At 69.6% G+C, this 26,984-nt stretch overlaps 6 protein-coding genes across 6 annotated transcripts; 2 read left to right on the forward strand and 4 right to left on the reverse strand.

The window, feature by feature from the left end:
* Positions 1–1,887: 1,887 nt before the first annotated feature.
* Positions 1,888–4,707, reverse strand: RND1 (Rho family GTPase 1). The gene is made up of 6 exons (XM_084499757.1): positions 4,537–4,707; positions 4,323–4,410; positions 3,025–3,134; positions 2,762–2,896; positions 2,286–2,683; positions 1,888–2,162 (listed from the first exon to the last, which is right to left on the reverse strand). Exons 1-5 carry the CDS (start codon positions 4,654–4,656, stop codon positions 2,438–2,440), a joined length of 699 nt encoding a protein of 232 aa, XP_084355883.1. The 5' UTR covers positions 4,657–4,707; the 3' UTR covers positions 1,888–2,162; positions 2,286–2,437.
* Positions 4,708–5,029: 322 nt separating this feature from the next.
* DRC2 (dynein regulatory complex subunit 2) lies at positions 5,030–7,586 on the forward strand. Its single transcript, XM_084499764.1, has 8 exons — positions 5,030–5,154; positions 5,552–5,719; positions 5,790–5,959; positions 6,119–6,257; positions 6,387–6,584; positions 6,663–6,881; positions 6,965–7,117; positions 7,228–7,586. Exons 1-8 carry the CDS (start codon positions 5,050–5,052, stop codon positions 7,477–7,479), a joined length of 1,404 nt encoding a protein of 467 aa, XP_084355890.1. The 5' UTR covers positions 5,030–5,049; the 3' UTR covers positions 7,480–7,586.
* Positions 7,587–7,796: 210 nt separating this feature from the next.
* On the reverse strand, positions 7,797–9,697 carry FKBP11 (FKBP prolyl isomerase 11). Its single transcript, XM_084499765.1, has 6 exons — positions 9,535–9,697; positions 9,033–9,098; positions 8,427–8,514; positions 8,308–8,341; positions 8,123–8,193; positions 7,797–8,035 (listed from the first exon to the last, which is right to left on the reverse strand). Exons 1-6 carry the CDS (start codon positions 9,643–9,645, stop codon positions 7,818–7,820), a joined length of 588 nt encoding a protein of 195 aa, XP_084355891.1. The 5' UTR covers positions 9,646–9,697; the 3' UTR covers positions 7,797–7,817.
* A 1,656-nt stretch (positions 9,698–11,353) lies between these two features.
* On the reverse strand, positions 11,354–14,746 carry ARF3 (ARF GTPase 3). Its single transcript, XM_084500102.1, has 5 exons — positions 14,665–14,746; positions 13,408–13,590; positions 13,152–13,262; positions 12,897–13,021; positions 11,354–12,447 (listed from the first exon to the last, which is right to left on the reverse strand). Exons 2-5 carry the CDS (start codon positions 13,553–13,555, stop codon positions 12,286–12,288), a joined length of 546 nt encoding a protein of 181 aa, XP_084356228.1. The 5' UTR covers positions 13,556–13,590; positions 14,665–14,746; the 3' UTR covers positions 11,354–12,285.
* Positions 14,747–17,753: 3,007 nt separating this feature from the next.
* WNT1 (Wnt family member 1) lies at positions 17,754–20,130 on the forward strand. The gene is made up of 4 exons (XM_084500111.1): positions 17,754–18,075; positions 18,382–18,635; positions 18,816–19,081; positions 19,338–20,130. The coding sequence occupies exons 1-4, from the start codon at positions 17,975–17,977 to the stop codon at positions 19,824–19,826; spliced, it is 1,110 nt and encodes a 369-aa protein (XP_084356237.1). The 5' UTR covers positions 17,754–17,974; the 3' UTR covers positions 19,827–20,130.
* A 1,655-nt stretch (positions 20,131–21,785) lies between these two features.
* On the reverse strand, positions 21,786–26,386 carry DDN (dendrin; the record flags this gene model as incomplete). The annotated part of the gene is made up of 3 exons (XM_084499850.1): positions 26,176–26,386; positions 25,128–26,078; positions 21,786–21,993 (listed from the first exon to the last, which is right to left on the reverse strand). The coding sequence occupies exons 1-3, from the start codon at positions 26,343–26,345 to the stop codon at positions 21,786–21,788; spliced, it is 1,329 nt and encodes a 442-aa protein (XP_084355976.1). The 5' UTR covers positions 26,346–26,386.
* Between the last annotated feature and the right edge of the window lie 598 nt (positions 26,387–26,984).

Here is a 26,984-nt window from a genome sequence, read left to right on the forward strand (position 1 = left end):
TACATTGATTATTTTATCAATTAATAAAAGCCTCACATTGATTGTTTTCTCACTTAATAAAAAAATCTCACATTGATTATTTTATCACTTAACAAGTCTCGCATTGATTATCAATTAATAAAAGCCTCACATTGGTTATTTTATCACTTCATAAAAGTCTCACGTTGATTATTTTGTCCTTGGTGCCGACCTAACCTGGCACCCCGAGCCCCAGCCCCACAAATTATCGACCACCTTTTAAAGCCCACAGCTCATTAGGGTGCCCCAGGGCCCAACTTCAACCTGTGCGGGGATTATAAGCAATCATAATTAGTCTTTGCGTTAGAATTGAACCCAAACACGATTTCAATTAACATGTAACACCACAACATGAGCTTGTGATGATTCTGACCTAGAAACCTCGTGGACCTGTAATAATGAATCAGCAATTACTAGTGATGATGTTTTTGATGGTCTGGAACTCCGGAACCTTAGATTGAGTTGTTAATAACGTGAATTACCAAAGATAGCATAATTTCACTCATCCTGGTCCTACACGCTGTAGTCTACAGAGCAATGGCTGCCCAAGCACTAATAACAACTGGGAAATACGCAGACCTGACAACGTATATGCATGGATAGGTCACAATCCTTTCTGGACAATCCAATTAAGCCCAACACGCCTAATAAAATTCCATTGTTCTTCCAACCCGTGGTGCTGGCTGCCAACAGCGCAATGACTCCTGGCAGAGCCGGCGACGAGCGGCTCAGCGCCGGGGAGCCTCCTGCCGCAGCGGGCAGGCGCCTGCACCGCAGCACGCCTTGCTCCCCAGACACTTCCATCTCCAAAATTTAATATTTTAACTTTCTACGCAGCCACGGGGTGACGTAGTAAGCACCAAGTGTCTGACCCCACGGCAGGAAGGCCGGGTGTTGTTGGGTGGATTTTTATGAAGGCTTTACACGTCTCCTTGTGGTGGCAGAAGACCTGGACAGGGCAGGATTTGTGCTGGGCTGGGAGTCCACGGCAGCCTCAAATAGTGCAGCCAGAGCCCCCAGGACAGCCCCGATCAGCACAAAAAAACCAAGAGACTTGGGTAAGGGACTGACCCTAGAGGACACGAAGCCAGCAACAACCACCCCTGGGTCAGTTTCTCGTGCCCACCTGTGCATCTATGCCAGATATAAAGCAAATTGTGCTCTGCTCTCCCAAACAGACCTGGGGACTGGCAGCTGCCTTCACACCCCATAGCAGGGATCAGCCCCAGAGGCTCTGTCCATCAGCAACCTGCCCTGCTCCCTGGTGCCGTACTGATAAAACCCCAAAATAAAACGTGTGTGTACCTACAAGTGAATAATTGTAACTGAACACTGACTTTATTGGCAACGTTTTTATAAAAAGGAAAAAAAATAAAGAAAAAAAGCCTCTGTGTCCTTGGGTATTATAGAATCCCACCGACCCACTACTGTGGCACACCCCAAAAACTCCACTGTTCCATGCGAGCCCCACAACCAGCACAGCATCCAGCCCCAACCCCCTAACCCTACAATTACCCCCCCACTGTCACCTCCCCCCCATCCCCAAGCTGTCCCCTTGCTGGGGGATCAGGTAGAGCCATGGGGCAGCAGGAGACCCCTATAGGGACCCTTATGGGGTACCCAAGGCTGCCCCACAGTGCCCAGGCAGAGCCCTGGCCCAGCCCAGGGCGGGGGGGCCACACAGCTCCAGGACTCCCACTCCACCCCAGGGACTTTACCCTGCGACACCCTACGTCACCACCCATGGGTGACAGCGCAGCCAGCTGCTGGCATCACGTCACCTTTCCCTGCTGGCACCCCAGGAAGGACCCTGCCCTGGGGAGTGCCACGGCTGAACCCCCCCCCCACCAAAACACAGCACCAGGCACCTACTGCACGTGGGTAGTTGTTATATTTTTTTTTTCCGATAATAAATAAGCTTTTTAATAACACTGAACATTGAACAGAGTCACCCCAAGAGACAGTCTATAAAACAGCCGCCCCCTCCCCGGAGCCCCACTCCCCACACTGGGGCTGGAGGGAGAGGGGGGGGCCACCCCGAGGCATCTCGGGGCCAAGCAGCAGATGAGGGATGGGGCAGAGCCGGACACCAACTGGGCATTCAAAGAAAAAAAAAAAAAGGATGAGTCCGTGGATGAATCCCGCTGGGCCGGGGGCTCGGGAGCAGCCACCGAGCAAGGTCCCTCCCCAGGTGTCCCCCCCCCAAACCCCACACACACGGCAGCTCTGGGGGGGCTGCCCCCCAGCCCCGGGGCCCCAACACGCACTGGTGGGGGAAGCGGTGTGATGGGAGGGCGGCGAGCACCCCATCCTCCTCAGGGGGGGGCACCGCAGCCCCGTTTGGCCCCCAGCCTGTCCCAGGCACTGGGGGCTCAGCGAGGAGGTGGGGGGGGGAAGAAATCCCTTTGTCCCCCCCCCCTCACATGACGGAGCAGCTTTTTGCCTTCTCCTTCTTGAAGGCGGAGGAGATGAGCTCGGAGCGGCTGGGCAGGTGCAGGAGTCTCTTGGAGAGGCTTCGTGCAGGGCTTTTGGGGGGCTGCGGGGGGGCTTTGCTGAGGCAGATGCCGGACACGGTCCGGAAGATGCTGTGGACGCTTTTCTCCGAGGTGAAGGCCGAGCACTCCAGGTAGCTCTCGGCTCCCAGCTGCTTGGCCATGGCGCAGCCCTGCAACCCAACGCGGCGTCAGGCCGGCACGGCACCCCAAAAACACCCCCCGCACCCCATCCCAGAGCCCCCCCCGACCTGCTCATAGGAGATGGGTGCCTGCTTCTGATGGGAGAGCTCCATCAGCGTGCTCAGGTCCGTCCTCAGGTCTGTCTTGCAGCCGATGAGCAGCACCCGCGTGCTGGGGCAGTAATCCAGGATCTCCGTCTTCCACTGCGGGGCACGGAGCTGCCATCAGTTGAGGGAACCCCGGGGTAACCCCAAAACGCCCCCCTCCCCCATTTTCTAGGACATAGGGAAGCGGGGAAAGAAGGCACCCACGGGGACCGGGTGCCCCCCACCTTCTTGGATGCGCTGTCCAGGGTTTCGGGGCGGCTGATGTCGAAGCAGAGCAGGACGGCGTCCGAGTCGCTGTAGCAGAGGGGCCGCACGTTGTCATAGTAGGGGGAACCTGCGGGGAGAAGGGGGTGTCACCGCACTGCCACCCCCCCCCCTCCGAGGAGCCAGGACCCCCGGACACATAGGGCAGCTCATCAAGGGGCCGAACATCCCCCGTTCTGGGGGGGCCACATGCAGTCCTAGAGGGTTTCCTTCCCAAAAATGCCGCCGGTGCTCCCCCCCACCCCACTAAAATCCCCATCGCCCCTAACGAGGCAGCAGCAAACGGATCCCGCGGCATTTATATAACGGCCCTGCAGCAGCCGGGGGTGTGTGTGGGGGCCAGCCAGGACCGGGGAGGGGGGGGGGGGTGGCTGCCACCCCCACAGGGTCCCCAGGGAGCCAAGGCCACCAGCGCCATGCGGGGGGACAGCCGGGGGAGGGGGTTGCGGGGGTGGCAGGGTGCTCCCTCGGGATATGGGGGAGGCTGGGGTGCCCCCCCCCTTGTGTTGTGTCCCCCCCCTCCCCATCCCGACCCCAAAAGGCCTCGGAGGGGTTTTGCAGCCCAGACGCTCCGTGCGCGGAATAGCAAAGAGGCTGCGCCAGCGCATCGCCATGGCAACGCAGGGATGGCGGGTGGTGGGGACCCCCCCTTCAACCGGGGGGGGGGACACTGCAGCACCAGGGCAGGGCTGTCCCGCAACCCCCCCCCCAGCCTGGACACCCCCCCCTACGGCCCTTTGGGGATGCCCAGGGGGAGGGAGATGCCAGGACCCACCGTTATCCCCCCCCCAAAATCCCCCCAGGGATGATGGGGGGGGGCTCTGGACCTGGAGGGGGGGTCCTATGGGTGCTCAGCACCCCCCCAAGCAGGACCCAGCCCTGCCTTTCCCCCACCCTATGTCAGTGCCTTCCCACTGAGCCAGCCCCCAGGGGACCCCCCAAAAATCCCTCAGCCCCCAGAATTAGGGCACCCCCCAGCCAACCCCCCCCCCCCGCTATCCTCCCCCCCCAAACCGCAGCATCCCCACTGCGGGGCTGCCTCTGCCGCAGCCCCTTCTGCCACCCCCCCACCCCATTTTTACCCCCCCCAGCCCCAAAACCTCCCTCCCCCCTCCAGAAAAGAAGCCTCCCCCCCGGGGCCGGAGCTGCCCCCGCTCCGCAGCGCTCCCCCCCGGTACGCCCCAGCTCCCGGTACCGGAGGAGCATTTATCACCCCCCCACACCCCCCCCCCGGTACATGACCGCCCCCTCCCGGTACCGGAGGTGTCCCAGAGGCTCAGCTCCACCCGCTGCTCCTCGCTGACCAGGCAGGCCGTGTAGTTCTCGAACACGGTGGGCACGTACGTCTGCAACGGCACCGGCACCGGCACGGTCAGCGCCCGGTAAACGGTGCCCGGTAAACGGTGCCCGGTAAACGGTGCCCGGTAAACGGTGCCCGGTAAACGGTGCCCGGTAAACGGTGCGAGGCTCACCTCGGGGTAGCAGTCCTTGGCCAGCACCTGCAGCATGGCCGTTTTGCCGCACTGCACGTCGCCCACCAGCACCAGCTTGCACCGAGCCGGTGCCGCCGCCGGTGGCCTCCGTTCCCGCATGACGGCGGCGGCAGCGCGAGCGGAGCCCACCCCGCTCCAGCCCGCCCGCCAACCCCTCGCCCGAGCCGCCGCAGCGCCTTTATATACCCCCGCCGCCCGCCGCGCCCCGCCCACGGCGGCTCCCGCTAGCCAATCGCTGTGGAGGCGCCCGGTATCCCGGCCAATAGAAGAGCGTCGGATGGCAGCGTGGCCACGCCCCTTGGACCGCGAGGGCGCTCCTCCCAGCTAGGGGGCGCTCTTCCGCCCGAGGCCCCTCGGCAACCGGAAGTGGGGCCGGGCCGGACAGGAAGTGGCGGTTGCTAGGAGACCGGTGCGACGCCGGCGGCGGGGCCGGAGGTGTTGGGAGGCCGCAGCCGGTACCGGGACGGCGCCGGGGGAGGCGGAGGGGGCACCATGCCGGTGGCGGCGGAGGACCGGCTCCTGCAGCTGCAGAGCCAGGCGCTGGCCGAGGAGGAGGCGGCCAAGGCGAGGGGAGAGCTGCTGGTCAGGTTCCTGAAGGTGAGGGAGGGGCACGGGGGGGGGGCGGGGGGGTGTTGAGGGGGTCCCGGGGAGGTCCCGGAGGATCGGGGGGGGTCCGGGGGGCCCAAGGGGTCTCGGGGGGTTCCCAGGGCGTGGCCTGGGGGGGTCCTGAGGGTATCCAGGGGGGTCCCTGGGAGGTCGAGGGGGGTCCTGGGGGGTCCCAGGGGGGTCTGGTGGGGGGGGGGGATCCCGGGGGAGGCCCGAGGGAGTCCTGGGGGGGTCCAGGGGATCCTGGGGGGGTCCCGGGGGGATCTCGAGGGGGTCCTGGGAGTGGCCTGGAGGGGACCTGGGGCGGCCCAGGGAGTGCCAGGAGGGTCCTGAGGGGATCCAGGGGGGGTCCCGGGGGGTGTGAAGCTCACGGCCCCCCCCCCCCCAGGACAAGCTGGCCAAGGAGGAGCGCAGCAGCGCCCTGAGCCTCCACAAGCTCACGGCCCAGTGGCGCGCGGTGCTGCAGGAGGTGAAGGAGAAGGAGCTGCGCGAGGACATCGCCGTGCTCAGCCAGGCCTTCGCCCGGGTGCTGGACTGCAAGGACAGCGTCATCGAGGTGAGCGAGGGGCTGGAGGGCGGGGGGGGGGCCGTGCATGGACCCCCGGTGTGATTTCCCCCCGCTGCAGTCCCTGGTCACAGACGTGGAGGAGGCGGAAGCGCAGCACGCCCGGGCGCTCGGCAGCCACCTGCAGAACATCGAGCGCCTGCTGCAGCTTCAGCGCTGCCGCCTGGCCTGCCTGCAGGAGGGATTCGACGCCCAGCTGAAGGCCCTGGAGGCCGAATTTGAGACGGAGAGGTATCGAGAAGGGGAGGGGGACAGCAGTGGTACCTGTTGGGTGTCCTGCTGGGTGCTGAGCCCGCTCCCGGCCTGATCCCGACGGCTGTGGCTGCTCTTGGTGCGTCCCCGCCTCTGTCCCGTGCTGCTCTCAGCAGCTCCCCGGTGATTTCCCCCCAGGAAAGCCATCCTGGAGCAGCACGAGGAAGAAATCCGCTACCTGCAGGACGTGGTGCTGGCCCTGGAGCAGAACTACGCCCGGGACGATCATGAGGCCACGCTGAATTTCCAGAGCGCCCGGGATGACATCAAGAGCAAGGCATGAGGAACCGGCCGGGCTCTTCGGCGTCCCACCGAGTAGCTGGCTCTGTCGAGGAGGTTTTTAGGGGTCGGGAGCACACGGTGGGGTCCGGGCAGCTGAAGGGAACCCACTGCTCTCTGTCCCCAGAGCCTGCAGGAGAAGCAGTACAGCCGCCTGCAGCTGAGTGGGAAGATGGAGGGGCTCTGGGAGCAGTTCCGTGCCGCCATGCAGGGCTACGCCGAGGCCACCGAGCACCAGAAAACGGCCTTTGAGGGGCTGAAGCAGAAGGATGAGAAGAGCTCCAGGGAGATAGAGATGCAGGCAAAGAAGCTGCAGAAGCTCCAGGTGGTGCCAAAGGGCGGGTGGGGGCCCCAGGAGCAGGGACACGCCGTCCTGTCCTGCTCACGGCTCCTCTGCCTCTAGGATTTGGTGGCGGCCACCAAGGCTCTGCTCGCGGCTCAGCTCCGGGACAACGAGGAGCGGAACCGGCGCGCGCGGGAGGAGAAGGAAGCCGTGCTCAGGCGGCTCCAGGAGCTCAAGAACAAAATGAACCAAGCCCGGGCCGAGGCCCACGACAACCTGGCCAGGCTCACGGCGCAGAGCAACGCCGCCCTGAAGGCGCTGGCGCGGGTTGTGGGGAAGGTGAGGCCGGGGCCACCCGTGATGAGGCCCGGGGGTGCCGCCGTCCCCCTCTCCCTGCCCCTTTTTCTCCTTCCTCCTCGCAGGCAGAGCGCATCCTGCGGCTGGCCGAGATGTGCCGCCGGCTGGAGACGGAGGGGGAGAAGGTGCTGCCCTTCTACCCGTCCTCGCTGGCCGAGGGGGAGCTTTTTGACGCCGACAGGGTTCTCAAGGAGGAGCCCGCAGAGCCTCTGGCTCAGGTGAGGAGGCTCCAGTGGGCTCCGAGGGACAGGGCTCCCTCGGGGGCACCCTGGCTCGCTCACGGGCAGCTCCAGGAGCTGCTGCCCTTCTCTCCCTGCCTCTTTCCCAGGCTCTGCAGGATTACGTGGGGCTGGAGCGCTTCTGGCAGCGCTTCAACAAGGCGAGGCTGGAGGAGCAGGCGCTGGCGCGGGAGCTTGCGGCCGTGAGCCACCAGAACCAGCGGCTGCGGGGGCTGCTCCAGCAGTACCTGGAGGGGCTCTCCGTCAGCCCTGAGGTGCTCAGCAAGCCCAACCCGCTGCTGGCCATCGAGCACAAGAGCCGTGTCCCCCGATTCCCCCCCAGACCCCGTCCCCAGCTCTGACGGCGCCAGCTGGAGCTGAGAATTGCCCTAATTGTCCCGCGGACCGGGGTGCCTGGTGCTCAGGGGCACCGTGAAGCTGACATAAAAGAGCTAAACTGTGCCCAAAATGTCTTCCGGGTCTTATTTCTGGTCACGCAGAGCTTTGTTGGACGAGCTGTGTCCTGTCAGTGCCCTCTCAGCTCCGAATTTTCTGCTCCTCAGCTCGACCACGTCCCAGGGCAGGCGGGGAGAGCCAAGCTGTGGGCGCTGAGCCCCCTCTCTCTGCTCTTACCCCCCCCACACACCCCTTGAGGCAGACAGAGCAGGCGCAGAGCATCTGTGGCTACCGAGGGGAGGTTTTATTTCTTTTTGGCTTTGTTCCTCTTCTCCTCCTTCAGCTTCTTCTTGGAGAGCTTGGGGCTGCTGGCCTTGCGGTAGAGGTGGTACCCGATGAGCCCCAGCAGCGCCGGCACCAGCCCGAGGCACAGCAGCGGCAGGACCTCGTTCACCACCTTCTGCCAGTAGCTGGCCCGCGACAGAGCCACCAGCTCCACCTCGAACCGCAGCACCGCGTCGCCTGCGGGGAGAGGGGCGACGGCGCCTCAGCAGGGCTCTTTTTTGGGGGGGGGGGCTACGGGATCCCCCCCGGGGGGTTTGCGCTTACCGGGGATGGTCGGCGGGGAGCCCCGCTTGCCGTAGGCCAGGTGCGGGGGGATGGTGGCTCTCCGCTTCTCCCTGCCCCGGCGAGAAGCCGTCAGCCCCAAAACCCGCTCCCAAACCCCGCTGGTGTCCCCCCCAACGGAGGGGACAGCGCTGGGGACACCGCCCTCGCCCTGCCACCGGCCTTACCCCACACACATGTCCAGCAGACTCTGCTCCAGGCCTGCGAGGAGAAAGCGAGGGGGGTGTGAGCAGGACCCCAGACCCCATTTTTATCCCCCCCCCAGTCCCCCAAAAGCAGCGCTCACCGGGGATCACCTGGCGCTTGCCCAGCTCCACCTGCAGCGGGTCGCGGCTCAGCGAGGTGTCGATGATGCGGCCGTCCTCCAGGCTGCCCTGCGGCCACACGGGGACGGGGACGGTCACCGGGGGGGGGTGACGGGGGGGGCTCTGCCCCGGGGCTGTCCCCACGCAGGTCCCGGTGTTGCTCTGGGGTCGTCCCCGTGCTGGCACTGACCCTACCCCACTGCCACCCTGGTGCTGGTTCGAGCCCCCCCAATGCCACCCTCATGCTGTGGTGAGGGCTGACCCCAGTTCCTCCCCCATACTGGACCCAGTTCCCCCCAGAGACCCCCCCAGGGACACCACACCGGTCCCAGTGCCAGCACCGGGGCTCCCCAGTGCAGTCCCCACGCGGTGCCACCCGGTGCCACCTCGATGCCCTCCCCGTGCCCATCCCGGTGCCAGCCCCGTTCCCACTCCAAGCCCATCCCGGTGCCCATCCCGGTGCCCATCCCGGTGCTGATCCCGGTGCCGATCCCGGTGCCGGTGCCTCCCCCCGGTGCCTCCCCCCGGCCCGCCCCCCCCGCCCCCCCTCCGGAGCGCAGTGCTGACGTGTTCCTCGCCGCCCGCACCGTGTAGTGGATGTGCACCGTGTCCCCCAGCGCCGACAGCTCCGTGCAGCCCTCGGGGGGCGCCACCTGTAACGGGAGGGGGGGTTGGGGGGGGGTCACGGGGCGGTGGGGCCGGGACCCCCTCCCCAAAAGTCCCCCCCCACGTGGCCCCGGCTCCACGGGACCCCCCCCTCACCCCGGGACCCGCTCAGCCCCACGTGCGTCGGGAGCCCCCGGGAGCTCCGCGCAACCGGGACCCCCCCCGGTGCCCACCCGGTGGCGCGGACACGGCTCCCCGGTGTCCCCGGTGTGTCCCCCCGGTGCTCCCGTTAACCCCGAACCCCCCCGCCCCGTCCCGTCCCGTTCTCTCCTCCCCCCCCCCCTCCACGTCCCCGGTCCCTCCCCGTGCCCCCGATCTCCCCCGATCCCCCCGGTCCCCCCCGGTTCCCCATCTCCCCCGTTCAACCGGGGCCGCCCGGTGTCCCCCGGTTCCCTCCGCTTCCCGGTTCCCTCCGGTGCTCACGAGCGTCTCCAGGCGCAGCCCCCGGGCTCCGCTTTCGGTTTCGCTCTCGGTAGCGGCGGCGGCGGAGGGCAGGAGGAGGGCGAGCAGCAGCAGCGCGGCGGGGGGCGGCATGGCCGGGGCTGGCGGCGGTGGCGGCGGCGGCGGCGGCGGTACCGGGCCCGCCCCGCCCGGCCCCGGGCACTCCCAGGACCCTCGGGGCGCCGCCTCCCGGCCCCGCTGCCCCGCCCCCGGTCGACACCGGGGCTGCCCCGAACCCGAACCGGGGATGAACCCCCCCCGGGGAAGCCCCGGGTACCGGGGATTCCCGTCGAGTCCCGGTACCGGGGGTGGCCGTCGAGGCGGTCCCGCTCCGGTGCGCGTTCCCGGGGCCGCGCAGCCGGTGGGGAAGGGGACAGCCCCGAGCCCCCCGGTGGTCCCGGGGATGCCCCTGTGTTTGTCATCCCCCCCCCCCCGCCAGCACCAGGGGACTCGCGTCCGTCCCCGTTTGGGGCGGGGGGGCTCCGGTCACCGGGTGGTGAGGTCCCGGTGTCCCGGCGCCGTACGGCCCCGGTGCCAGCAGGCGGCAGCAAAGCCTGGGGAAACCGGCACACGGCACCCCCCCCCCACCCCAAAACCCCTCCCGGTGTCCCCCCCCCACCCCGGGGGGGCTCAGCACCCCTCCGGGCACACGAAGCATCCCTCCAGCTGCACGCACACACGGCCCCCCAACACCCCCATAGCGCGCACCGGACGGGCGAGACCCCCCCAAAAATACCCCACCGGTGGTCCTGGGGGAGCCACGGGGCTTGGGGCCGAGCTGCCCCCCCCAAAAAAATGTCCTCACATCCCCATACCCACAGGACACCATCCCCAGGTGAGGGGCACGCGAGCGGGGGCAGCTCCAACACGGGGGGATCCCGGTGGGCCTGGTTAGCCAGGGCAGCCCCTCTCGGTGGGGGGGGGGGGCAACACTAATATTTGGGAGGGGGGGGCACATGCATGCACAGGGCAACCTGGCCCCCTTTTCCCATCCTGGTGTCAGCGGCCCCGCTGGCAGCGGTGCCGGCGCAGGCCCCGGTGCAGCTCCTGGGCGACGGCATCGGCACGCCGGCCCCGCCGCGGCACCCACATACCAGCCCCGGTTGCCGAGAGGTGGCGAAGCCGGGCTGGCGGCTCGGGGGCCGGGAGCTAATGGGATTAGGGCCGGGGGGTCAGCACGGGGCTGGCCTCCGCCAGACAAAGCCGCCGGCACGGCCGGTGGGAACGCGCCGGTGCCGGCTCCGGGCTGGGGGTGCTGGTTGCCCACGCCCCCACCGTATCCCATCCCAGCGGGGACCCCGGCCCTATAGCTCCAGACCCCGTCCCGGAGGAGCCCTGGTGTTTGGGGAACCCACACGGCAGCCCTGTGCCACCCACAGCGGGGTGGTGACACCCCCAGACTCAGGGGGACATGGGGACGAGGACAGCGGCGTTGGCAGCAAGGAAAACTCCGAGGAGCCCCTGGCCCAAAGTGGGGGGGACACCGGGGGGGGGGGGCACAGCCCCACTCGTACCCAGCCCAGCGCTGGCACCGTCCCCACACCCCGGCCGGGATTAACGCTAATGGGATTTACCGTTTCATCCCCTATTCCCTTAAAGATGGGCCTGGGAAGGGGGGGATCCCCTCCCCGCCCCCCCACCGGCCCCCCCCTCGCCCTGCTAAGCTCTTTCTAATTAAAACCAGCCCAGGGCTGTCCATCACCGGCCCCCCCTCCCCAGGACCTGGCGTTCATCCTCCCCTACCCCCCCCCCCCAACCCCATCACCGTGGGGGCTGCGGAAGAAGAGCCGTGGGGCAGCGCTACATAAAACATGTTTAATATCCAAGGGGGGGGGGGCAGGGGTCACCCAGCGTCTCAGGCGTGGAGGGGAGGGGCGGGGGGGGCAAGTACACACGTCCCCGGACGGGGCAGAGCCGCAGCGACACGTCACACCAAGCACAGACCAGGGGTATAAATACAGTGCCGGGGAAGGGGGGGGGGGGCTACAGTACGGGGCCGTCCGTCCGTCCGTCCGTCCGTGAGGGGCAGGGACATACAATCACTATGCTGGCATGGGGTGGGGGTGCAGGCGGCCGGGGGAGAGGGCACAGCCGCAGGGACCGCCCCGGTCCCCCCCCAAGCACACCCCGGGGGTCGCGCCGCGGGGAGGAGACCTGCCTCGAAGTGACATCGGGGGGCTGGGGACGTGTGGGACCCCCCGGCGGGGGGGGGGGGGGGGGCATACGGGGCTGGGAGACGTTCTGGGGGTGAAGGGTGGTCCCAATGCCCCCTCCCCACAAGGCCCCGCTGCCCCCACGCCTGCCCTGGGGGCCCCCACATTTGGTCCACAGGAAGGGGATGGGGGACGGGGACATGCACGGGGAGGGGGACGGGAACGAGGCGCCCCAGCACGCCCCCCAACCCTGCGTGCTCCCTCCCCAGGGCTCTGCCCCCGGCCCCAGCGGAGGGGGGGCCCCCGGCCCCCCAGATACTTTATATATAGATATATTTCCACGCACGCACACACGAGATCCGAGGGGAACCGCGAAGACCCCAGAGAAAAGAGGCAAAACCCCACAGCAACCGGTGCCAGAAGAAAGCAAAACCCAACCGGGGCGGGGAGGGGGCGGCCGGGGGCGCGGGGAGGGGGTGGCCCCGGCCGGCCGGGGGGGCCTGGCAAAGCCCCCGGGGGGTTGAGGGGGGCCGGGTGGGGCGTGCGGGGAGGGGGGGGGCCGGGGCCGGCGGCCGCCCGCTCACTTCTTATTTTTGAGCTGGTTGGCGAGCCAGTCGAGGCCCTCGTAGAGCCCGTCCCCGCTGGTGGCACAGGTGGCCTGGATGTACCAGTTACGGTGGCGCAGGGAGTGCAGCCCCAGCTTGTCCGTGATCTCCGCCGCGTTCATGGCGTTGGGCAGGTCCTAGGGAAGAGATTGGGAGGTTGAGGGGGGGGGTCACGCACCCCCCCGTGACGCCACACGGGGACGGGCACCGGCTGCGCGGTCGCCAACGCCAGCCCCGACGCCACGAGGGTGGGCGCAATTTCCAGCCGGCTCGGTCAACGCCGCTCCTGGTGCGGAGACGCTGGGCACAATTTGCCATGGGGGGGGGGAAAAAAAACCCCACGGGGGTTAAATGGAAACCCCGACGCCGTGGGGACGGGCACGGCCCTGCCACGGGAGCTCACGGCCCTGATATTGAGGGGATGGGCACGGATCCGCTGCAGGGGGCTGCTAAAAGACCACCCCAAATATCTCGGGGACGGGCACGGTCCTGCCACGGGTGTCACTGGGTACCGGCCCCGATGTCACCGGGGTGGGCACGGTCCTTCCACGGGGACCCGGACACCCGGGGATGGTCCCAGCCCCACCTGCTTGTTGGCGAAGACGAGGAGCACGGCGTCCCGCAGCTCGTCCTCCGCCAGCATCCGCATCAGCTCCTCCCGCGCCTCGTTCACCCGCTCCCGGTCGTTGCTGTCCACCACGAAAATCAGCCCTGGGGGGCGAGACGAAGACACCCCAAGGGTGCTGGGAGCGCAGGATGCGGCCGTTCCCGGGACGCCCCCCGCTTTCCGTGCGCCCCCCCACGGCCCCGTACCCTACGGTCCCGTACCCCACAGACCTACCCTGGGTGTTTTGGAAGTAGTGCCGCCAGAGGGGCCGGATCTTATCCTGCCCACCCACGTCCCACACGGTGAAGCTGATGTTCTTGTACTCCACCGTCTCCACGTTGAACCCTGGCGGGGAGCAAGAGACGAGGGAAACTCAGGGCAACCCCGTGGGGACCGGGGGGGGACGGGGGGAAGAAGATCCCAGCTGGGGGAAACCGAGGCGGCCCTGGCATGGGGGTGCCCCGGCTCCGTGCCCCCCCCCAGTGCCCACCGATGGTGGGGATGGTGGTGACGATCTCGCCCAGCTTGAGCTTGTAGAGGATGGTGGTCTTGCCGGCGGCGTCCAGCCCCACCATCAGGATCCGCATCTCCTTCTTCCCGATCAGGCTCTTCAGCAGGTTCCCGAAGATGTTGCCCATGGTGACGGCGGCGCTGCTGACGGCGAGGCCGAATCCTGCAGGGGCACAGGGCGGGCGCTGGGGACAGGGGTGGACCCCCCCCCCCCCCCAAAAAAAAAAAAACACAACCCAGGGGGGGGGCGTTGAGCCCTATATCCCGGTTAAGGTGGGCTGTGCTGCGGGGTTTAGGGTGGGGGCCGGTGCCAGGGTCCCCCCTGGGGCCGTGCAGCCCATTGGGGTTGCCCGTGCGCAGATTTTTTTTTGCGGGGGGGATGTGCTGGGGGTTTGCCCCCCCCCAGTGCACTGCCCTACAGTGGGGCCAAGCCACGGCACCCCACGGAGGGAAACTGAGGCACGGGGCTGGCTCCCTGCCCAAATTATGGGGGGGGTCCCCCACGCCCCCCCCCCCCCTCACGTGCACCACCCAGCCCTGCAGGAGCCCTGAAGCAAGCAGGGGGGGCCCCAGCCAGCCCCCCCACGCCCCCCCCCACCGATAGGGCCGCCCCCAGCCCCAGCGCCCCCACCCCAGCATCTTCTGCCCGCCCCCAGGGGGGCCCCGCGCCGCCCCCTGCACACCCCCGCGCCCCCCCCCCACGGCACCGACCCCCGCCCCGCGCCCCCCCCCAGGCCCTGCCGCCCCCCCCGATGTGTGCGTGTGTGTGTGCGGGGGTCGCTCCCCCCCCCCCCCCCCCCGCGTTGCTCCCCTCCAACGCACCGCCCCCCGCATTCCCCCCCCGGAACCGCAACGCGGCCCTAAAACGCTGCGCCCCCCCCCGCATCACCCCCCACCCCCGCACCGTGCCCCCCCCCCCCGGTGCTGCACCTCCCCGAGCGCTCCCCACGCCCCCCCCCATCACACCGCGCCCCTCCCCAGTCACCGCATCACCCCCCCCGAGCCTCAATACCCCCCTCCCTTTACGATGCCCCCCCCCATGCACTTCGCATCCCCCCCCCCCGCACTGCGCCCACCGGTGCACGGCGCCCCCCCCCCGCCCCCTCCATCCTCCTCCTCCTCCTCCTCCTCTTCCTCCCACGCTGCGCCCCGCTGCGGGCAGCGCCCCTTCCCCCGGGGGGAGAGGGGGGGGAGGGAAAACGGCCCCGCCGCGCCCCCCCCCCGTCGAACCCCGCACCTGGAGCCGGTGCCGGTGCCGGTGCCGGTGGCGCCCCCGCCCGCAGCTGACTCTGCACCGCTCCCGCCGCCGGAAGCGGAGGCCCGAGCGCGCCGATCTCGCGAGAGCTCCCGGTCCTCCCCCCCCCCTCGTTTTTATTATTATTTTTTTAAATTTCCCCCCCCCCCCAACCCCCCTCCCCAATATCGGCCCCGGGCCCTCCCGGGGGGGCGAGGGGTGCCGGTTGTTTCCTTGGCAGCGGATGCAGCAGCGCGGGGGGGGGGCTTGCATCGAGGGGGGGGGCGATGGGGGGGCACGTCGGGGATGTGGGGGCGTGGGGGGGATCTGTCGGTGAAGGGGGGCGTCGAGGGTGCACGGGAGGGGGGTCCTGGGGAGTGTACGGAGTGGGGGGGGCGGGTTGGAGGCGCTCCCCGTGTGGCCGGTGCTGGAGGGGGCGTCCCGGTGCTACCGGGTTAGCGGTAAAGTCCCGTCGAGGGATGGGATGGGACGGGACGGAGGGGATGGAAATTAACGGGACGGGACGGGACGGGACCGGATGGGATGGGATGGGATGGGATGGGATGGGATGGGATGGGATGGGATGGGATGGGATGGGATGGGATGGGATGGGACGGGACCGGACGGGGCGAACGGGACGGGACCTAACGGGACGGGACGGGATAGAACGGGACGGGATGGGACGGGACGGAGGGGACGGGACCTAACGGGACGGGACGGGATAGAACGGGACGGGATGGGACGGGACGGAGGGGACGGGACCTAACGGGACGGGACGGGATAGAACGGGACGGGATGGGACGGGACGGAGGGGACGGGACCTAACGGGACGGGACGGGATGGGATGGGACGGACGGGACCGGACGCGCGGTTCCTTCCCAGCCCGGGCCCCGGCTCCCCTCCGCCCCGGCAGGTAAGGCCGGGACACCGGGAGCACCGGGAGCACCGGGAGTACCGGGAGCACCGGGAGCACCGGGAGCACCGGGAGCACCGGGAGCCCCGACGGCTGCAGGAGCCGCCCCGCGCTGCCGGGCTCCCGACAACGCCCCGGGAAGGGGCGGGGGTCCCGAGCACCGCCCCCCCGGTGCCACCGGCTGGGGGGAGGCAGAGGGGGGAGCCCCGGGAGGGCTGGGGGGGGGCAACGGGGTCTTGATGGGGGGGGGAACCGGGACCGGGGAAAGGGAGAGGGGAGCGGGTGTGGGGGGAACCGGAGACAGCACGGAGACGGGGGGGTCTGGGGAGGGGGGCGCGCAGTGGGAGACCTCCAGAGCAGCCACCCCACCGGTGTAACGGGGATGGAAGGGGGGGGGTCGGGCCCCGCCGTTGGTGGCACGGCCCCGGGCAGGGCCCTCCCGGCCGCGCCCCGGGGCCTCCCCGCGGCCGCTGACCTCAGCCCCCGGGAGCCCCGACGGGGCGGCGGCCCGAGGGCGCGCCCACCGCTTGGCCCGGCCGCCGCCCGACCGGGGGCACCTGCACCGGGGGAGCCGGCGGGATGGGACAGCGGGGAGAGGGAGGGAGAGAGGGAGGGGGGCGTTTGCGCTCTGGGGGGGTCCCCGGTACCCGAATGGGGACCGGAGATGGGGGGCGGGGGGCGTGGGGAGAGGGTACCGGGAGTCCCCGCGGCGCCGGGGCAGCCCCTCCCGGCACGGGGAGGGGGATGGAGACGAGGAGGGAGGGAGGGGGCCGGTACCCTACCCCCGGCTGGGGTGCAATGGGGAGCGGGGGGTCCCGTCCCCCCCCCCCCCCCCCCTCGCGGCCCCAGGCTTTGTCCGGGCTTTAATTGGAAGTGTCAGAGGGGTGCGGGCCGTGACGGGCCGAGCGGGGCTAATCCAGCCCTCCGCATGACTGGTCCGGGGAAACCGCGGCCGGGGGGATTAAGCGCCCCCCCCCCCAGCTCCCTTCCGTGCCCCCCCTCCACAAAAAGGGCTCCCAGAGCGGCTCAGCCACCACCCCCGGGTGGGGGACAGTGGGGACAGCGCCTTGGCCCTGCCAGAGCCACGGAGCGACACCCCCCGGGCACCCACGGGCACCCACGGGCACCCACGCCGCCCCCCACGCCCCCCACCAGCCCCCTCTCGCCCCGTGTCCCTCCGTCCCCTGCTCCTTCCTCTGGCCCCCGACGTGTGGGGCCGGGACGCCCCCACGGGGGTGCAGCCCCCCTGGGTGCCCACGGCCGTGTTCCCGAGGGACGGGGGTCGGTGTCCGGGACAGCTCCGGGTACGGACCGGGAGAGGGCTCCACGGACACCGGAGCGGCCCCGGCGCGGTCCCGGCCCCGCGTCTCCCACCCCAAAAATATCGGGGGTCCCGGGCCGGCGTCCTCGGGCTGTCCCGAGCTGTCCCGGGTCTCTGCTCACCCTGTGCGCCCCGAGGTGACCCGAGCTGCCCAGGGTCTCTGCTGTCCCCATGTGCCCTGGGGCTGTCCCGGGCTGTCCCGGGTTGTCCGGGGCTGTCCCGGGTCTCCGCTCTCCTCGGGCGCTCGGAGCTGTCCCGGGAATTCCCGGCTCTCCACTCCCCCGTGTGCCCGAGGCTGGCCCAGGAAATCCCGGGCTAACCCGGGTCCCCGCTCCCTCCGCGCGCCGGGAGCTGTCCCGGGTTGTCCCGGGACTCTGCTCCCCCCTTGCTCCCGGAGCTGCCCCGGCCCGGCCCGGGACGCCGTTCCCCGTTCCCCCCGCCGGTGCCGGTGCAGCGGGAGCGCGGAGCCGGGCGGGGGACGTTCGGGGGCAGCCGGGGGGGCCCGGCCGCGCTGTCGGCACGGGGTCGGGCGGCGGCGGGCCGGGACGCAGCCACCCGCCGGGCTAATCCGGGCCGTGACGGACAGGCCCGGCGCCGCCGCTCCGGCCGCCCCATAAGAGGTGCCGCGGCTCCGCCGCTCCCCATTGTTAGGGCGAGGACGCGGGACCGGCCCATGGGGACCCTGCGCGCCGCCCCTATAAGAGGGAAGGGGCTGGAAGATGCTCCCGGGTGCTGAGCGCTGCGCACCCGCCGAGCCGAGCCGAGCCGCGCCGCGCCGCCACCCCGGGGAGCCGCCGAGCACCGGCACCGGGCACCGGGCACCGCGCACGGGCCGCCCGACGCCGCGCGCCCGGGGCCCCGGGCACCGGCCCCGGTGCCGGTGCCGGTGCCGCCCGGTCGGCGCTGTCCGCGGCCCCTCCGCGGCCGCCCTCGGCGGAGCCGCCCGCCCTGCCCGCGCCCCGCGCGTCCGGAAACACGCGTGGATGTAGCGGCCGGGCCGGGGGCTCCGCGGCACCATAAATACCCCGGCGGCCGCTCGCCCGCGCACTCTGCCGGGGCCTCCCGCGGCCGCCGGAGCCATGCGAGCCGCCGCGCTGCTGCTGGCCCTCCGCACGCTCTGGGCGCTGGCGTTTTCCTCCCTCTCCAACACGCTGGCGGTGAACAACAGCGGGCGATGGTGGTGAGTGCCCGCACCGGGACCGGGAAGGGAGAGGGGCTGGCACCGGCACCGGGTGGCCCCGCCGCTGTCCCGGCTCGCACGCCCCAGGGCTGCGGCAGCGCAGGTGCGCCCGGCTTGGGGGCAGCGCCCGGCACCGTCGGGGGGTCAGAGCCGCGACCCCCGCGCTGCCCCGGTGGGTGGGAGCGGCGGCACCGAGCCCCCGGTGCGGGGCAGGGAGCGGCGGGGGCTGCCCTCGGAGGAGGTGCCACGGTGGTGGCGGGGAGCGGGGTGCCAGGAACACCGGCGTGAGCCCCGCGTGTGCCGCAGGGGCATCATCAACGTGGCCTCCTCCACCAACCTGCTGACGGACTCCAAGAACGTGCAGCTGGTGCTGGACCCCAGCCTGCAGCTGCTGAGCCGCAAGCAGCGCAAACTGATCCGCCAGAACCCCGGCATCCTGCACAGCGTCAGCTCCGGCCTCCAGACCGCCATCAAGGAGTGCAAGTGGCAGTTCCGCAACCGCCGCTGGAACTGCCCCACCTCCCAGGGCCCCAACATCTTCGGCAAAATCGTCAACCGGGGTGAGCCTGCGGGGCGGCGGGAGGCGGCGGGGGGCTCCCCGCTTCTCCCTGCATGGGAGCACCCAACGGGTTTCCCGTGGGTTCAGCCGTCTCCCACCCGCCTGCCCCCAGCAGGGTGCTGCTGGGGCTGGGGGGCGTTGGGGGTCCCTGCAGCCCCTAAGGTCCCACTCCCCTTCGCAGGCTGCCGGGAGACGGCGTTCATCTTCGCCATCACCAGCGCCGGCGTGACGCACTCGGTGGCCCGCTCCTGCTCGGAGGGCTCCATCGAGTCGTGCACCTGCGATTACCGGCGCCGTGGCCCTGGGGGGCCCGACTGGCACTGGGGGGGCTGCAGCGACAACATTGACTTCGGGCGGCTCTTCGGGAGAGAGTTTGTGGACTCCAGCGAGAAGGGCCGCGACCTGCGCTTCCTCATGAACCTGCACAACAACGAGGCCGGGCGCATGGTGAGGGCACCGGGGGCCTCGGGCAGTCCCGGGGTGGGGTTTGGGGCTGGGCATGGCTGTGGAGACCCCCAGCTCATCCCCCTCCGTGGGTTGGAAACCACCAAGAGGTGTTTCCCAGTTGGCTTTGGGTGGGCTCAACATCACCTAATACTGTGGGGACAGATCCTGCGGGGTCCCTGAGGCTGTGGGAGCGCGGAGGTCCCAGGGTGGGGGGTGCAGGCTGCTCACGGCACCCTGTGCCCCCCCCTCCCCACAGACAGTCTTCTCCGAGATGCGCCAGGAGTGCAAGTGCCACGGCATGTCGGGCTCGTGCACCGTGCGCACGTGCTGGATGCGGCTGCCCACCTTCCGCGCCGTGGGCGACGTCCTCAAGGACCGCTTCGACGGTGCCTCGCGGGTCATCTACGGCAACAAGGGCAGCAACCGGGCCTCGCGGGTGGAGCTGCACCACCTGGAGCCCGAGAACCCGGCACACAAGCCGCCCTCGCCCCACGACCTCGTCTACTTCGAGAAGTCGCCCAATTTCTGCACCTACAGCGGGAAGATGGGGACGGCGGGCACGGCCGGGCGCTTCTGCAACAGCTCCTCGCCAGGGCTGGACGGGTGCGAGCTGCTGTGCTGCGGGCGCGGGTACCGCACGCGGACCCAGCGCGTCACCGAGCGCTGCAACTGCACCTTCCACTGGTGCTGCCACGTCAGCTGCCTGAACTGCACCAACACCCAGGTGCTGCACGAGTGCCTCTGAGCCCCCCGCGCTGCCCCGGAGGGGGTCTGCGCCGCCCCCCATGACGGGTGCCCGCTTGGACGGAAGGCGCCCACGGGCGGGTGTGTGGCTGCGCCCCGGGACACCCCCCTCCCCCCGGAGCAAAGCAGCCACCCCAGGGCCAGCAGCCAACCTGGGTGTTCAGCGCCGCGCGTGGTCACGGCTGCCCCCGGCCCCTGCTGGCTCCGCGGGGTTTCCTTCTCGCTGTAAATAAAATATTTATTGTGGACGGTTTGATGCCGGGGCTCCCCACTCGCCCCGTGCTTCGCTGGCCCCAGGCCCTGTTTTTTATAATTACAGATAATAATAATTAATAATAATAATAATAATAATAATGCTTTGTTACAGGTGTCACTGATAGCCTCTAGAGAAGAATAAAGGATATATTTTTATCAGTCCTGCCCCGTTTTCTTTCAGGGGTTCCAGGGTGGGAGGGGAGCAGCAGTTTGAGGAGTGATGTCCCCCAAACCGCCCCACTGGCCAACTTACCCCTGCCTCCCTCCTCATCCTCCACCACCCATCCCCTGTCCATCCATCCCTCTGTCTGTCCGTCCATCCATCCCACATCGTTCCCTTTCCTTCTGCCCTCCCTGAGTGTTGGAGAGGGAGGGCCACCCTCCCCTTCCTTTCTCCCGCCGTGCCCCGTCTCCATCCCGGCTGTCCCTGCCGTGGCGCCTGTCCCCACGGCCGTGGCGCCCATCACCATGGCACCTGGGCTGCAGCATCCCCGGCGCTGGAATTTGCCGGGCTGCCGGGGCTGGTGCCGCCGGGGCCGGGCGGCGGGAGCGGCCACGGGAGGTACAAGACGGCAGACAGGGAATGAGCATCGTCCATCACCGCTCCTGGCCAGGGCTGACGGCTCCCCTCGGCTCCGGGGGAGGAGGGGGGCCAGGGAGGGCACGGAGGTTACTGGGGCCGGGACCGTGGGGGCCAGCACCGGCCACTGGCCCCGCACCCGGTCCCACAGCCCTGCGTGAGGCTTGGCTGCAGCTGGAGTGGGAAAAGAGGTGGCAAAGGTGGGGCGCAGCTCCGTGGCTGGCAGGTAGCGAGCAGCAGGGGTACCCCGCTGGGACAGGCATCCTGCGGGGTGTGCGTCCCTCTGGGATGGGGTCCAGCGGGGTGGGCATCCCTCTGGGGCAGGCTTCACCCCCAGAACCAGGGGGGGAATCCCCTTGGGATCGGTTTTCCCCAGGGATAAGCATCCCGTGGGGGTGGGCATACCCTCAGGGTGAGCATCCACTGGGAAGAGCACACCCCAGGACGGGTTTCCCACCGGGACAGGTGCCCCCCCCAGATGGGCATCCCCCCGGGACACGTCTCCCCTTGGGCTGGGCACCTCCCAACCGCACAGGACCTGGTACCCATTGGGACAGGGCAGAGCGAAGCGCCGGGCTGCAAACCCTGTCCCCAATTAATTCCATCATTGGGGACACTGCAGGGCCCCGGCAAAATCCAGCCCCTGGGGAGGGGGCTGGGACCTGGCCCTGCTTGGGGACCCCCGGCCCTGCCAGCGCCAGCCCCCGGGAGGGTTTCCGCAGCCCCGGCTGCCCGGGGGCTGAAGCCGGGAACCTCGCGGGGCCCCGGGGAGTGCGCATCAAAGGCTGCGGGCTGACTCCGCGGCCAGAAATATCCCCCAGGGCCGATAGTGGAAAAGTTGATGTTTAGACCGAAGGGAGGCGGGGGGGAAAAAACCCCAGGGGCCCCGCTGTCCGTGCCAAGGTAAAAACACTGCCTGGCGTGGTAAAATAAAATAAAGAAACGCGAGAAAAAAAGGACTGGAAAGGAACACAGCCCGAAATAACCCTCCGAGCATCTCCCGCCTGCCGGGAGTTATCTGCCTGCTAAATTCTGCACACGCACAGGGCATGAAAATAGCCTGTTTTCCTGCGGTAGCGAGTCAGGAATATAGATAATGACATTCTTATAAGTCACCTCTGTTACTCAGCTTTTCCTGCGCGCCGGTGACCGCCGGGCACCTTGGGCAGCCGCGACCCCCGGGCAGGCAGGGGCACCCCCGGGCGCGGGGCGGGTGCCCGGCTGCAGGGTGCAGACCTTGAACAAATACACCCGGGTGCTGGAAATAGCTCCCGGCGCAGCGCCGGGGCCGGCGCGGGGAAAGGGCGGCCCCGCCTCGGGCTGCCCGTCACATCTGGGAAGCCGGGCAACATCTGGGTGGCAGCCGCAAGCCGGACCTGCAGGACAGAGGGACAGGGACAAAACTGAAAGGTGCAGGACAGAGGGACAGGGATGGAACCAAAAGGTGCAGGACAGAGGGACAGGGCTGTGCCCAAAGGTGAAGGACAGAGGGCAAGGACAGTGGTCAGATGCACAGGACAGAAGGACAGGGACAGTGCCAAGAGATGTGAGACAGAGGGACAGAGCCGTGCCCAGAGGTTCAGGACAGAGGGACATCCCAAGAGATGTAGGACAGAGGGACAGGGCTGTGCCCAGAGTTACAGGACAGAGGACAGAGACCAGAGGTGCGGGACAGGACAAGGACAGCCCCGAGAGATGCAGGACAGAGGGACAGAGCCGTGCCCAAGAGGTTCAGGACAGAGGGACAGCTCACTGCCCGCTGCGGGAACATCCCCGTCCCCGTCCCCATCCCACGAGCCCGTGGCAGCCCCGTCCCGGCTCCCCCTCGCCCCGGGTGCTCGCGCCCGCGCCCCGCCAGCGCCCGGCTTGTCCGGCCGCCCCCCCCCCTCGGCCGCTGCATTCCTCCGGCGCGGGGCCAGCGCGCCCAGCAACCGTGGCAGGGCTGGCCTCTAATCCCCGGGCATGCCAGCCCCGGGGGGACCGTCGCCGTCACCCACTCCCCGATAGGTGACCAATGCCCGAGACGAACAATTAGGGACAAAGCCGGAGCCGCCGGGGGCTAACGCCGGCCTTCACGGGTGCCTTGTGCGGCATTCGGCGAGTTTAATGAATTGTCCATCACTCCTTTCAGCTCCGCTCGCCCGGGCTGGATTAATCTGAGAAGCCGCAGTGGGGTAGGAGCCGCTAAGCCTGTATTTATTACTCTTCCATTGTAACTAATTGAGGTAATTATCTGTGACTCCAACCCCGCGCAACAATGCCGCATTCACCGCACCCCCCCCCTCCCGCCAGCTCCTCCGCACGGCCTGGGAGAGCCGGCACCGTGGCCACCGCGCACCGGGGACAGGGCTGGCACCGTGGCCACCAAGCACCAGGGACAGGGCTGGCACCACGGCCACCACACACTAGGGACGGGGTTGGCATTGCTGCCACCAGACGCTGGGGTCACTGCTGGGACCTTTTGGCCACTGCATGCCAGCTGGCCACCGTGGGCACATTTGGGGCACATCTGTCCGGGGCACAACCAACAAACACCACATGTGGCCAATGGCACAGCCAGCACCGCGCACACACAGGTCACGGCTCCGCAGGGCCACGGCCAGCACGCGTGTGTCGTGCCACAGCCACCGCGTGGCCACGTGAGCCCCGGCATGACCGGCACCGCAGGCACACGGTGGTCACGCGTGGGCCATGGCAGGGCCAGCACCACCTGGGGGGGGTCACAGCTGCCTGGGGACATCACTGGGATCAGTGCGTGTGTGGGACACAGCTCCCTGGGGGCCACTCATGTGTGGCTATGTTGTCCTCGGGGGTCCTGGCTGCGGTGGCACCGCCACGGTGATGCCAAGGGCAGGGTCCCCTCGCATCATCCCCTGCGCTTGGGCTGGGACCCCCGGTGTCCCCCCTATTTGCCCCCCCTCCCCGCCCCGCCCGTCACTGGCTGCGCTGCGACATCTGTCGGCAGCAGGGGGACGGCGCGAGGGGCCGGGGGGGTCCGAAGCAGCGGCTTGTTTCCTCGGGGGGGGGGCGGCAGCAGGGGTCCGGGCAGTGGCGTGCACGGGAAGGTCCGTGGGACACCGGGGGGTCGTGGGCACAGCCGAGATGGGCCGTGCCAAGGGGTACTGCCAGGCAGTACAGACTGTGCCGAGCTGTGCCAAGCTGTGCTGAGCTGTGCCAGGCTGTGCCAAGCTGTGCCAAGATGTGCCAAGCTGTACTGAGCTGTTCCGGGCTGTGCCAGGCTGTGCCAAACCATACCAGGCTGTGCCAAGCTGTGTTGAGCCCTGCCAGGCTGTGCCAAGCCGTGCCAAGATGTGCCAGGCTGTGCCAAACTGCACCAGGCTGCGGTGAGCTGTGCCGGGCTGTGGTGAGCTGTGCCAGGCTGCTGAGCTGTGCCAGCCATGCCAAGCCGTGCCAAGTGACACCAGGCTGTCACCAAGCTTCGTTAATCCAAATGGGGCCATCCTGAGCCGTGCTGGGCCGTGTGCGGGACCCCCACCAGCCGTGCTGGCCACCTCGGGGCCCTGTGCCAGTGCGGGGGTGACGTGGCCTGGGACAGCCCCGTGTGCAGCCCCCCCCGGGCGCCTGGGTCCCCCGCAGTGGCGGCTGCCCCGCGCCGTGACCTCCGGGCCGGTGTCACCAGGATAATGACAGGGTCGCGCAGGGGGGCGGAGGAGGAGCCGGTTTTTAAATAACGTGCAAATTGGACACGTTATTTCTGCGGTTTCCTCTGGCCACGGGGATCCTCCCCCCCCCCCCGCAGCGTGACTAAGAGGTGGCGGCCGTCCTGGGGGGGGGGGGGGGGAACGGTCCCGTCCCCCCCCCCCTCCGGTGACTCACCCGGGGTCCCCCCCCGGCCCTGACGTCAGTCCCGGGGCCACGGGCCAGCCCGAGGGCCGCCCCGGCGCAGGCACCTACTCATTACGGGGGACCCGGGGAGGGGGGGTCCAGGGGGGCCGTGACGCTTTGGGAGGCTGCAGGGGGTCCCCCGGGGCTGGGGGGCCACGGGGGGGATCCCGGGTCCTGGCTAGGGATGGGGACAGAGCCAGGAAAGGTGGGGGGGACACCTGCGAGGGCGCGTTTGGGGCCAGGTCCCCCCCCGGTTTGGGACCATTTTTGGGGCTAGATCCCCCCACTTTGGGGCTGAGCCCCCCCGATCCCCAGGCACGCAAGGGGCAGAGGCTCAGCAGTGGGATCCCACAGCCTTTATTGGGGTCGGCGCCACCCCTGGCCGGCCAAAACTGTGCCCAAGCTCCGCCCCCAGATGGACCACACCCCACCAGGCCACGCCCCACTCCGGCCACACCCTCCCAAGCCCCGCCCACAGCGCACCACGCCCTTTCAGGCCCCGCCCCTCAGGCTCGGGTGGGGCTGGCGGCTCCGGGGGGGGCTCCGGTGCTCTCCAGGCTGCTGCTGCTGCTGCTGTAGGCGAGGGCGTCGCGGCACGGCCACCGCCGGCCCCCCCCGGACCCCCCCTCGGCCTCCGAGTCGGAGTCGGGTGCCGTGTGCCGCCGGATGCGGGACACGGCCTCCCGCAGCGCCTGGGCGTAAAGCACTGGCCGCCGTGGTGGGGGGCGCCCCCGGGGGCCCCCTCCTGGCCCCGGGCTTTGCTTGGGGCCCCGGGGGCTGCACGGCGGCTGGCGGGGGGGCGAGGGTGCTGCTGGAGGGGTGCGGGTTTCGGGGGGTTTCGGGGGGCTGCCCGGGGGGGCGGCGGGCCCAGGGCTCCCCCCGGCGTACCGGACCTGCTGCCGCTGCGGGGGGGGCACGTACTGGGCCCGGACCACCACGCGGGTGGCGTCGATGAGGACGTGCCCCCCCTGCCCCCGCCGTCCTCCGCTGCGCCCCGGACCCCGCTCCCGGCTAGCCGCCGCACGGGGCAACGTCTGGCTGTGCCGGGGGGGTCCCACTCCTCCAGGGGGGGTCTGCAGCCCACGGGGCCGCCGGGACCCAACCTCGGTGGCTGCCCGGGGCAGCGTGTGGCTCCAGCCCCCCAGCACAGCCCCACGGCCCCTTGGTGCCGGGGCGGGGGGGCTGCGTGGCCCCCAGGGACCGCTGCGTGGCCGGGGCTGAAGGGTGCGGTGGGGTGCATCGTAGGCGGGGGGCGAGATGTAGGGGGGCGGCCCCCCCCGGCGCACATGGGCCGCCTGCATCCGCCGCATGTGGGTCTCGTAGCTGGGGGGGCCCAGCTTGCTCCCCGGCACCGGGTTGCGGGGGGGGCCTGCTGGGTGCCGGCCCCGGGGGGAGCTGCACCCTGACCCCTCGGGGATACAGCGGGCTGGGGGGGCCCGGGGCCGGGTCTCGTGGCTTGGGGGGGGCCGGTAGGTGAAGTCCTGTGGCGGGCAGGGGGTGGCAACGGGGCAACCGCGAGGCACGGGGGGCCAAGGGGGGGCCAGCTCCGCCACCAAACGCTTCTCCAGGTACCTGCAAGACAGAGAGGGGCGTGAAGGGCGCCGCGCACAGGGGCTGGGGGCACAGGACGGAGCCCACCCCCCACCACCACCCCCCAGGCCCTACTCACGCGTACTCCCCAGCGAAGCTCCGGTAGGTCCAGGGGGATGCGGGCCGGCACCCCGCGGCCATGCCGACGGCCGGGCTGCAACACGAGACCGTGTTGATCTCCACCAGCAGCAGCTTGGTCCGCTCACAGATCCGCAGGCGCCCCGCGCCCCGTTCTGGGCCGCCCAGCATGGCCCGGAGAACCGGAGGCTGCCGGTGCTGGGGGGCCAGGGGGGGCCCGGCGCTGCCGCTTCGGTGGAGCCTCGGCGGAGCCACGCGCCCGCCCGCACAGGCGCAGCCACCGCCGCACGTGCACCCCCCCGGACCCCCGAGCCACCCCGTGGCACCGCCAGGCCGGGGGGATGCAGGGCACGGCCCCGCCAGGGTGTGTGGGTCCCGGTGTTGCCGGCTGTCCCAGGGGGGGGGCAAACGTGTCCCCCACACCCTCACCCCCCCCGGGATCCCTTCCCCCCCTGCGACAGCGCGAGGCGATTGCCGGGTTTGGCACCGAGCGCTGCAGCCCACGCGGGCTCGGAGCGGAGCTTAGCAACCCTCCGGCGGCGGCATGGCAACGGCACCGGCACCGGCACCAGCCCCCGGTACGGCACTCGGCTCCCCTGGCCCCCCCCCCCGGTTCCCCCCGTGGCCCTCACCTCGTAACGCTGCGCCGGACCCCGCGCCGGACCCCGGAGCTGGCGGTGGCAGGGGCTGCGCTCAGCCTCCCCCCAGGCCGGGAATGTGCCGCGCTCAGCATGGCCAAGCCTCGCGCCTCCCCCGGGCAGCACCGACGGCAGATCCTGGCATTGGTTTGGCCGGTGACCCCCCCACAAG

Source organism: Aythya ferina, assembly GCF_964211825.1.
Source record: "Aythya ferina genome assembly, chromosome: 28".
Classification (NCBI taxonomy): domain Eukaryota; kingdom Metazoa; phylum Chordata; class Aves; order Anseriformes; family Anatidae; genus Aythya; species Aythya ferina.

What these genes read in the sequence shown, in the direction of transcription:
- ARF3 (XM_084500102.1), bottom strand. Translation starts at nt 13,555, where the DNA reads ATGGGCAACATCTTCGGGAACCTGCTGAAGAGCCTGATCGGGAAGAAG. An exon ending in CACCACCATCCCCACCATCG is followed by an intron (nt 13,263 to 13,407) that starts GTGGGCACTGGG and finishes GCTCCCCGCCAG; the next exon opens with GGTTCAACGTGGAGACGGTG. An exon ending in TCGTCTTCGCCAACAAGCAG is followed by an intron (nt 12,448 to 12,896) that starts GTGGGGCTGGGA and finishes TCTCTTCCCTAG; the next exon opens with GACCTGCCCAACGCCATGAA.
- WNT1 (XM_084500111.1), top strand. Translation starts at nt 17,975, where the DNA reads ATGCGAGCCGCCGCGCTGCTGCTGGCCCTCCGCACGCTCTGGGCGCTG. An exon ending in CGGCAAAATCGTCAACCGGG is followed by an intron (nt 18,636 to 18,815) that starts GTGAGCCTGCGG and finishes TCCCCTTCGCAG; the next exon opens with GCTGCCGGGAGACGGCGTTC. An exon ending in ACAACGAGGCCGGGCGCATG is followed by an intron (nt 19,082 to 19,337) that starts GTGAGGGCACCG and finishes CCCTCCCCACAG; the next exon opens with ACAGTCTTCTCCGAGATGCG.
- FKBP11 (XM_084499765.1), bottom strand. Translation starts at nt 9,645, where the DNA reads ATGCCGCCCCCCGCCGCGCTGCTGCTGCTCGCCCTCCTCCTGCCCTCC. An exon ending in GGCTGCGCCTGGAGACGCTC is followed by an intron (nt 9,099 to 9,534) that starts GTGAGCACCGGA and finishes CTCCCGTTACAG; the next exon opens with GTGGCGCCCCCCGAGGGCTG. An exon ending in CTCCCCGCCGACCATCCCCG is followed by an intron (nt 8,036 to 8,122) that starts GTAAGCGCAAAC and finishes CTCTCCCCGCAG; the next exon opens with GCGACGCGGTGCTGCGGTTC.
- DRC2 (XM_084499764.1), top strand. Translation starts at nt 5,050, where the DNA reads ATGCCGGTGGCGGCGGAGGACCGGCTCCTGCAGCTGCAGAGCCAGGCG. An exon ending in GCAAGGACAGCGTCATCGAG is followed by an intron (nt 5,720 to 5,789) that starts GTGAGCGAGGGG and finishes CCCCCGCTGCAG; the next exon opens with TCCCTGGTCACAGACGTGGA. An exon ending in CCGCAGAGCCTCTGGCTCAG is followed by an intron (nt 7,118 to 7,227) that starts GTGAGGAGGCTC and finishes CCTCTTTCCCAG; the next exon opens with GCTCTGCAGGATTACGTGGG.
- RND1 (XM_084499757.1), bottom strand. Translation starts at nt 4,656, where the DNA reads ATGCGGGAACGGAGGCCACCGGCGGCGGCACCGGCTCGGTGCAAGCTG. An exon ending in GAGCCTCTGGGACACCTCCG is followed by an intron (nt 3,135 to 4,322) that starts GTACCGGGAGGG and finishes TTCTCCCCGCAG; the next exon opens with GTTCCCCCTACTATGACAAC. An exon ending in CACCCATCTCCTATGAGCAG is followed by an intron (nt 2,684 to 2,761) that starts GTCGGGGGGGGC and finishes GTTGGGTTGCAG; the next exon opens with GGCTGCGCCATGGCCAAGCA.